Source organism: Camelina sativa, chromosome 13 (assembly GCF_000633955.1).
Source record: "Camelina sativa cultivar DH55 chromosome 13, Cs, whole genome shotgun sequence".
In the NCBI taxonomy this organism is placed as follows: Eukaryota; Viridiplantae; Streptophyta; class Magnoliopsida; order Brassicales; family Brassicaceae; genus Camelina; species Camelina sativa.
This window is the reverse complement of record NC_025697.1, coordinates 19,109,569-19,118,737: the sequence shown is the minus strand read 5'-3', so window position 1 is coordinate 19,118,737 and position 9,169 is coordinate 19,109,569. Positions and strand designations below refer to the sequence as shown.

General features: G+C 39.8%; 1 protein-coding gene across 4 annotated transcripts in view; it reads right to left on the bottom strand.

Moving 5' to 3' along the window:
* The window catches only part of LOC104737134, a 7,737-nt gene extending 6,764 nt beyond the window's left edge, over positions 1 to 973 (bottom strand). For 2 of the 4 annotated variants that reach the window (XM_010457240.2, XM_010457239.2), the window contains exon 1: positions 4 to 973. In XM_010457240.2, the coding sequence (XP_010455542.1) occupies positions 4 to 791 (788 nt within the window). In that variant the 5' untranslated portion in view covers positions 792 to 973. The remainder of the gene's footprint in view (positions 1 to 3) is intronic. The other 2 variants (XM_019234331.1, XM_019234330.1) reach the window with 1 other exon arrangement.

The window sequence follows — 9,169 nt, the reverse complement described above, 5'->3', positions numbered from 1 at the left end:
TACCTCTGAATACACCGATCTTGCATCTTACTCAAAGCCACAGCCAAAGGATAACTAATAGCAAAACCTCCACCACCATAAGCCATCCCATAAGAGAAAAAAATGTTCTGCAAATGAGATTCCGACAAGCTCCCAATATAATACATCTGCTCATGATCATACTTCCTCAAAACCCTAATCAGATTATCCGTAACGAACACGGTATCGTCATCACCCATCACGAACCACCTCACGTTCTTCTTCGAAACAGAATCAAGATTCATCAACGTCTCAGAAACGATCCTCGAGATCCGAATCGCTGATCGGTGTCCTTTCTTGTTAGTATAAGGAAACGACGACGTGTTACCGGAGATTCGCACCGGGGGGAGATTTTCTTGATCTACGGCGTCGGATTTAGTCTTTACCTCTTTGTCTAACCACACGTAGCCTCTCATCTTCTTTGGTTTAAACCAAATCTTGATGTACTCTTTCCTATGTTTCCATAGCTTCGACGACGCAGCAATCCCGAAAACAACATGGTTTAGATCGGTCGGTTCAGGTTCCACCGCCGTAACCGGAACCGTGACTGCTTTTTTCTCGGGTCGTCTTTGATGGTGGAGGATTGAGTCGGAGGAGGTTAGATCTTCGCAAGGTTGTGAAGTGGAGACGATCTTGAGAGTGTAGATGATGTAAGTGACGGAGATGAAGAGGATGAACCAGATCATTAAACGACCGGGTCGGGTCATGGATATATTCGATGAGCTCCGATCCCATTTGGGTTTCTCCGATGAGTCCTTTTGGTTTCCTTTCATAAACAGTGGATATAGAAATATGAATTTGTGAAAAAAACCAAACCGTTAACTGTAGAAAAACAAAAACTGATGGGGTTTGTCTGAAAATAAAAATAAAAATTTATGAGTTTTTTGCTTTTGTTTTTGTTCTTTTTTTCTGGATAGAGAGAGAGAGAGTACTAAGCTAATGCTCTCACACTATAAAAGTAGAAGAAAGAAACCAAATGAGAAGAACCAAATTATTTCAACTTTGTGTGGGACGTCTGACTGTTCCCTCAGCTTCCGTCGTGGGTCATACTGAATGATCTACGTGTCGAGATTTGCTCTGATTACGTCATTTACCAGACCATATAAAATTTTGTCAATATACAAAATAACTCAGAAATCTTAAGTAAATTAACAAAATTAGTATATATATTTTTTTGTGGAAAATGGATTCACTTCCAAAAAGAGTAAATTGATAAAGGCCCTCGTAAGAGACTTTTAACGCTTTAAAATTATTTAAATCATTTACAGCTGTTTTTAGCCAATCAGATTTTTATTGCTTTTTTTTAAGTTTTGAAAATCACTTCTTTTTTCTTCTTTCTTGTTTTCTCATTTTTTTAAAGAGTCAAAACCATGATTAAAAACTAAATAATTATAATTTTTTTTCTCCCATTATATTTAAAAGCTCTCCAAAATATTTGTATATATATTTTACATATTATATTTTTATAAATTAATAATTCACATTTTTTTTCTTTTAAGATCCATTTCAATAATAATTTTTCTTTTTTCATCATCATCATTAATAATAGTGTAAAAAAGTTTATGAAATTCATCATTAATAAGAGAGTAACATTCAAAACAATGTATTGATTAATATTTAATAGATTTTTGACTACTCATATAAGTATATAACTACTCAATTAAAAAAAACATACAAAACAATTAAAATCAATGAAAATTAATCACCAAAAACAAAAGAAAAACAGAGTTTTCAAACAAAAAAATCACATATTTGATTGACTTACATTTTTAAAATTTTTAATTTATCATTAATAAAATTTATTCTTGTTATTAAATTGGTATATAAATTAAATTCTAGTATAATTTCTATTTATTAAATTGTATTATTAATATATAATAATAATATAAAAACAGCTACAGCTTTAAAAGTTGCTAGTAAACAATTATATTTTAACAGTTAAAGTTTTTACAGTCAAAGCATCTACAGCAAAATTCTCTACAGCTAAAATTTTAAAATCAAAGTCTCTACAGCCAAAAGTAACAGCCATTACCAATCGGGGCCAAAATCATCATTTTAAAGAAACAAGATACAAAAAATACGGTTTTCTGGTTAAGAGGAAAACGAGATAAGTTTTCGTATGACTTTAAAAGTACATGTTATTTGTTATAAAATATGTTATATTAAATTAAAGAATATAATATATAAACATTTTAAAAGAACATGTTATTTGTTAGATTTTAAAGTATTTTATGTATAAACATTTTTTTTTATCATAATTGAATCAACAAGACTCGATTTATAGTCAATCTCTACTAAGTGGGATAACATAAACTTTAAATTTTATATGTTAAGCAATTTAATTTATATCATAAACATGTTTTTTTTTTGTAATAGATTGTGTTTTTACAAACAACATGCTCAATATAATTTGTCAATTTTATATGTTACACATTATTTCCAAAATCACACAAAAATTATTTCTTTTCGCCACCAAATATTTTTCTTCTTCTTTCTAAAATAAAAATGGTAATTTTTCAGTTCGTTCATATTGAAACATAAATCCATAATTGTTTTCTAACTAAAAATGATTCATAGTTAAATTATGTTAAATTGTTCAATTATTGACGAAATTAGTGGAATAATCTAAGTAGTCCACTAAACTAGTGAACTAACTTTCTATTTTCTTTCTTTTCTAAACTTCTACTCCATTTAGTTTTATTAAATGGATAGATTAATTTTAATATTAATTTATAGGGAGAGATTTTTAGTCTATAGTGTATTTTTTAAGATATGATGCGATTTAACAAAGAGCAAAAGGAAAAAAGCTCCCAGGCAAGAGTCCCTAGGTCAACCGAAAGAAGTATGGCTTTTTCAAAAAACCGGATCTCACCTACTATTCTATACTAGAAGAAGTTTTATCCCGCGGTCCGTTACGTGAGACTACTGCCTACCGTTGGATATTCACTCACCTCCGGCAACCCTCCTCCGCATTTCATCGGAATCCCATCTCCAAAGATGTTTCTCCATGAATAAGCGTAATTCTCCAACTCTAAATCTCTCGTATGGATGTTTTCTCCCCCTCATTGATCCCCTGCTCCCTTTCGTTCTTTTAACTTTGTTTTAAACCTTACTCTGATTGTTGAAAAATCTCATCTCCTGGTGAGTAACCCTTACCGTCCCTCGCACCACCCGCTTTACCTGAGAACCCTGGCTATCATGGACCGGAGAATCCCCTACCACTTGAAAGGCAAAGGAGTGGACTTAGGCTTCTCCCCTCCCCAACCCAAACGTCTAAAAGCCCCAGAGCTGGATACAACAGAACTCATCGCAGCTAATACCCTCACCCTGATGGGAAGGCTCACAAACCCTTCAAGCCAACGGCTCTGGACCCTGTTTCCTTTTCTCTCAAACCGGTGGAACTTAAAAGGCAAAGCCTCAGGCTCAGATCTAGGAAAAGGCTACTTCCAGTTTACTTTTGAACTCGAGGAGAACCTTCAAAAAGTACTCGACAACAGACCATATCATTATGACCAATGGATGGTTATCTTACAAAGATGGGAACCAATCATCTCAGAATCATTCGCTTCACAGATCCCTTTCTGGATAGAGGTACAAGGGCTCCCAAAACATTTCTGGCAGCCAGCTATGCTTAACCTAATCGGAGAAGCTCTAGGGGAAATCCTCGACATGGAGATTACATCCTCATCAGTCAAACTCAAGGTCATGCTAAATGGTCTCCTACCCCTAACCAAGGAAACAATTGTTGAGTTCCCAGATGGCAATGAAGCGCTCATATCACTTGACTATAACAATCTGAAGAACCATTGCTCCTACTGCTTCAGGCTATCACATGAGAAGAAAAACTGCCCTGGTTTCATTGCGGAACAAGGGGCAAAAGATACATCTTCTATCTCTGAGATACCACGGGAACAGAGAGTGGAAAAATGAAACTACTATATTCCAGCGGACAAATTTTTACCTCCAAAAGACATATCCCACTACTCAGAACAAAGAAGAGAACTCTCTTCGCAAACACTGAGCCACTACCACAGAAGTGGAATCAATAGGACCCCTAGACCCTCTCACTCCCCCCCCCCNCCCCCCCCCCCCCTCAGGAGTCCCTCCAATCAAGGAAAAGAAAACTGGATGAGGAATGGTACAATCACCATCGCCAATCGGATATCGAATATCTTGGACACACATCAACCTCTAGTAGGCCTAGACTACCAAGATCATCAAGCGATCACAGGGAGCTGTCTACTAGGTCCTATCACAGTCGTGAGGATGACACCAGAAGATCACCCAGGGTATGGTGAGAGAAGCCTTCTCCAAGACCAGAAAACTCAGAAACTTCAAGATCAAGGTGGCCACCTCTTGAACAAACTATCTCTTCAGCGGAGGTGACTCCACCTCCACCCCCTCCAATACCGACAACAGAAGAGGTTCTAGGGGAGTTAAGAGAAGTCACGGTCCAATACATAAACTGTGCAGATCCCACAGAAAGTGCTGCAAGGAGACGTAGAGTAATGCAAGGTGAAGAGAAGGATTTAACAGCTGATACTGCAAACCGTATAATAGAGGCAGCTGTTTTGTCGCAGCAAGCGTACCTGAACTCCTCTGATAATCCGGCTGAAACTGCTCCAGAAGATCATCCTATCATCTCCCTCCCTCCGACTGATATAACACAAGGGGTAACACCAGCTCCAAAGAAGAAAAGGGGTCGACCATCCCTCCAAAAGGCCCAAAACAAAAGCCCCTTGAGACTCTATGGTGCAAAGTCTAGTAAGCGCAACTTATGTCTGGCTCATAACTCACCTCGACGAAGAACACCACTAGAGGGAGGCTCTTCTGTTGCTCGAGGCGAAACCAGCAACTCGGGTCCCAAGGCTCTGCCAAAACAAAAGGTTAATACCTCTGAGAACAGATCACAACCATCTTAAAGCAAAGGGGCCCCAAAAACAACTATCATACCTGCAATAGCTAAGAAAAGGGTGGATTTTCACAATCCACCCGCTCCTCTTCCTTAAAAGTTCTGAGTTGGAACTGTTGTGGGTTGGGGAATCCCATAACAGTCCAACGACTCCGCGAGATGCAGTCCAAAATCTCGCCAAAAATAATATTCCTCATGGAGACAAAAAATCCCGATGATAAGGTCCTGAACTCTCTGACTAGTCTAAATCTCCAATCCCACCACCTTGTGTCTCCCCACAGCCTAGGAGGAGGAGGTCTAGCTCTGTTATGGAAACAAGAGGTTGAGGTCATAGTCATATCAATCTGTCCAAATTTTATAGACACAAAAATCAAAGCCGAAGGAAAAAATTTCTTTGCCACATTTGTGTATGGAGAGCCAGATAGAGCAAAAAGAAAACTTATCTCGGACACTTTAACCCTCTTAGTACAGAGCATAAATGAACCTTGGTACCTGACAGGAGATTTTAACGATATCATCGAGGCATCCGAGAAGCAAGGAGGCCCTGTGAGACATGAAGGAACCTTTGTTGATATCAGATCCTTCATGGCAGAATGTGATCTTTTTGACCTCCGCCATTCTGGCAACTTCTTGTCATGGAGAGGGAAGAGAAATAATCACCTGGTTTTCTGCAGACTAGATCGAGCCATGGCTAATGGATTGTGGGCTGAACAGTACCCATTTAGCTGATGCGAATACCTAAATTTTGAAGGTTCGGATCACCGTCCTCTAATCACCCAACTCGACCTAACCAAGAGAAGGAAGAAATGTATCTTTAGATACGACCGCATGCTCAAGGAAAAATCAGAAGTAACTAAACTTATCCAAGAAGCTTAAAGTTTTGATGATCAAGAAGAAGTGGAAGAAAAAATCAGGCGGTGTCGAACAGAGATCATTCTTTGGTCCAAAATTCATCACCTTAATAGCCGACAACTGATCGCATATCTTAAAGAGAAGCTACATGCATCAATGACAAGCACATCTGTGCCCCAAGATGAAATCTCTTCCATTAATAATGCCCTGCTCTCTGCCTATCAAGCTGAAGAGAATTACTGGAAACAAAGAAATCATCAGTTGTGGTTAGCTCTTGGAGATTAAAATACATGAAACTTTCATGCTACCACCAGAAGCAGAACAACTATTAACAAATTCTCGGTCATTGAATACACTGAAGGAGCTGCGGTGCATGAAGAAACTGAGATCCTAGAGGTTATTACTAAGTACTTCACAGAGATGTTTACCTCTCTCCCCGGTGAAAGAACCAGTCTTGTCAAAGAAGCAATCAAACCGTGTATATCTCCTGAAGTCAATGACTCTCTAATAGCTTTACCTTCCCCTGAAGAAATCAAAAGGGCATGCTTCTCTATTCACCCGGATAAAGCTCCGGGGCCTGATGGTTTTTCTGTGAGCTTCTTTCAAACCAACTGGAGTACGGTGGGAGCTAACATCATTCTGGAGGTCCAATCCTTCTTCTCCTCTACCAACCTGCAACAGTCCATAAACAAGACTCACATAAGGCTGATCCCAAAAATCCAAAGTCCTCAGAAAATGGCAGATGACCGACCAATTGCTTTGTGCACCGTCTTCTACAAGATCATTTCTAAGCTGCTGTCTAGACGACTCCAACCAATCCTGCAAAATATTATCTCTGAGAACCAATCAGCCTTTGTCCCAAATAGAGCAATTTCAGACAATGTTCTGATAACACACGAGGTTCTACATTATCTAAAGACTTCAGTAGCCACAAAAAGATGCTATATGGCTGTAAAGACTGATATGAGTAAAGCCTATGATCGACTAGAGTGGGATTTCCTTGAAACAGTTATGCAAGAAATGGGCTTTCACCAAAGGTGGATAAGGTGGATTATGCACTGTGTATTGACAGTATCATACACTTTCCTCTTGAATGGAGCAGAACAAGGTTTAGTCCAACCTCTTAAAGGTATCCGTCAAGGCGATCCACTCTCCCCTTACCTGTTTATTCTCTGCGGTGAGGTTCTTTTGCGTCTCTGCCTTAGAACACAACAGGATGGACGACTCCCTGGCGTGAGAATAGCGCTAGGATGCCCTAGAATTCATCACCTCCTGTTTGCAGACCACAATATGTTCTTCTGCCAATCTGATGCCCGTAGCTGTGCAACCCTGCTGAATATCCTACAAAAATACGAGAATGCATCAGGCCAAATGATTAATAAGGCAAAGTCGGCAATTACTTTCTCCTCCAAAACAGGGGAGGACACAAAAGGTGAGGCACAACGAATTTTAGGTATCCAAAAGGTAGGTGGTTTAGGAAAGTACCTAAGCCTACCTGAGATGTTTGGAAGGAAGAAACGTGATCTGTTTAACCAAATCATAGACCGTATCAGGCAACGTTCCCGTAGCTTCTCTTCTAAATGCCTCTCTTCAGCTGGCAAGAACACCATGCTCAAATCTGTCCTCTCAGCCATGCCCACCTATACGATGTCCTGCTTTAAGTTGCCTAATTCCTTATGCAAAAGAATTCAATCTGCTTTGACCCGCTTCTGGTGGGACTCATCTGATGGCAAAAAGAAAATGTCGTGGATCGCTTGGTCTAAGCTAACAAAGTCAAAGAGAGACGGGGGTATAGGGTTTAAAGACATTACCAACTTTAACAACGCCCTCCTCGCAAAAGTGGGCTGGAGGATCCTGAATAAACCTGAATCTCTCTTAGCAAGAACCCTCCTAGGTAAATATTGCAAGACCTCTGACTTTCTCACTTGTAAAGTTGCTACAACAGCCTCCCACGGCTGGAGGGGTATTTGCATAGGAAGAGACCTTCTCAAGTCCCAATTGAGTAAAGCCATCAGCTCGGGAGCGAACACTTCTGTATGGTTTGAACCCTGGATTTCTCTTACTTCACCAGTTACACCTATGGGACCACCACCAAGAGACTCACAAATATGCAAGTGCAGGATCTCATTTGCCCTGTCACGAAGAATTGGGATCATGATAAGATTCGCCAAACCATACCTTGCTATGAAGATGAAATCCTCCTTCTTAGGCCTAGTACCTTTGATGCCCCAGACCGTTACCACTGGCTAGCTACTAAGTCAGGCGAGTACACAGCCAAGTCAGGATATCATGAAGCATCGAATGGACTAAGATACCGCCCTACTCTAGATGCAACTCTAAAGGAATTCAACAAGATCAATTGTGTGTGGAATCTACGCTGCTCCCCAAAAGTTAAATTCCTTCTCTGGAAAAGCCTAAACAATGCACTACCAACTGGGCACAATCTCCAGGAGAGGAATATCAATCCGGAGGCTCGCTGCCCCCATTGCAACGATCAGGAATCATGCTTCCATTTGTTCTTCAACTGTCCCTTTGCCAAACAAGTGTGGAACCTGGCCCCCTTCAAACTCTCACCAAACCTAGATCTAATTATCAATATGCGATAAAGAGTTGAAGCAACGAACAATCTGATATGTCTTCCTCCGACGGGAATCAACCAAGGACCTCTATCACCGTGGATCCTGTGGGGATTATGGACCACCAGGAATAAAAAGATATTTGATCAGAAATCTTTAAACGGAACAGAAACCATCAACATCGCCGTCCAACACGCCCGTGAATGGAAATCAGCCCAAGAGCCACATCTGCAGATCTCTCAATTGAAACAGATTTGTCCAAATCCAGCTCACTCTACAACCACGATCCAATGCTTTTCAGATGCAGCATGGCGAGCTGATTCGCTTGACGCGGGATTAGGTTGGATCTTTCGCAATCGCCTCTCGAATCCGATGACACAGGGCCAATCTTTGGCAAAATACATGAGCTCCCCTCTAATGGCAGAAGCCTTAGCTCTCTTCTCTGCTATCCAGCACGCCCTCGATCTCGGATTCAACAACATCTCTTTTGCTTCAGATTCGCAACAGCTGATCAAAGCACTCAACTCAGAGCCCTTCTTAAAGAAACTCTACGGGATTCAACATGATATCCTGCTTTTATCTTTCGACTTCGATGTCTGTAATTTTCATTTTGTTAAGAGAAAAAATAATAGAAGACTTGATGAAATAGCTAAATCGGCTCTTCTATCCCACCCGGTCTGTACCACTTAATTATCAATTGAAATCACCGGTTTGACCAAAAAAAAATGATGTTATTTAACAGAATATAAATCAAATTATTTTTGATAATTACAAGCATACTCAAAACGATTTACTAATTCAAATAATGTAA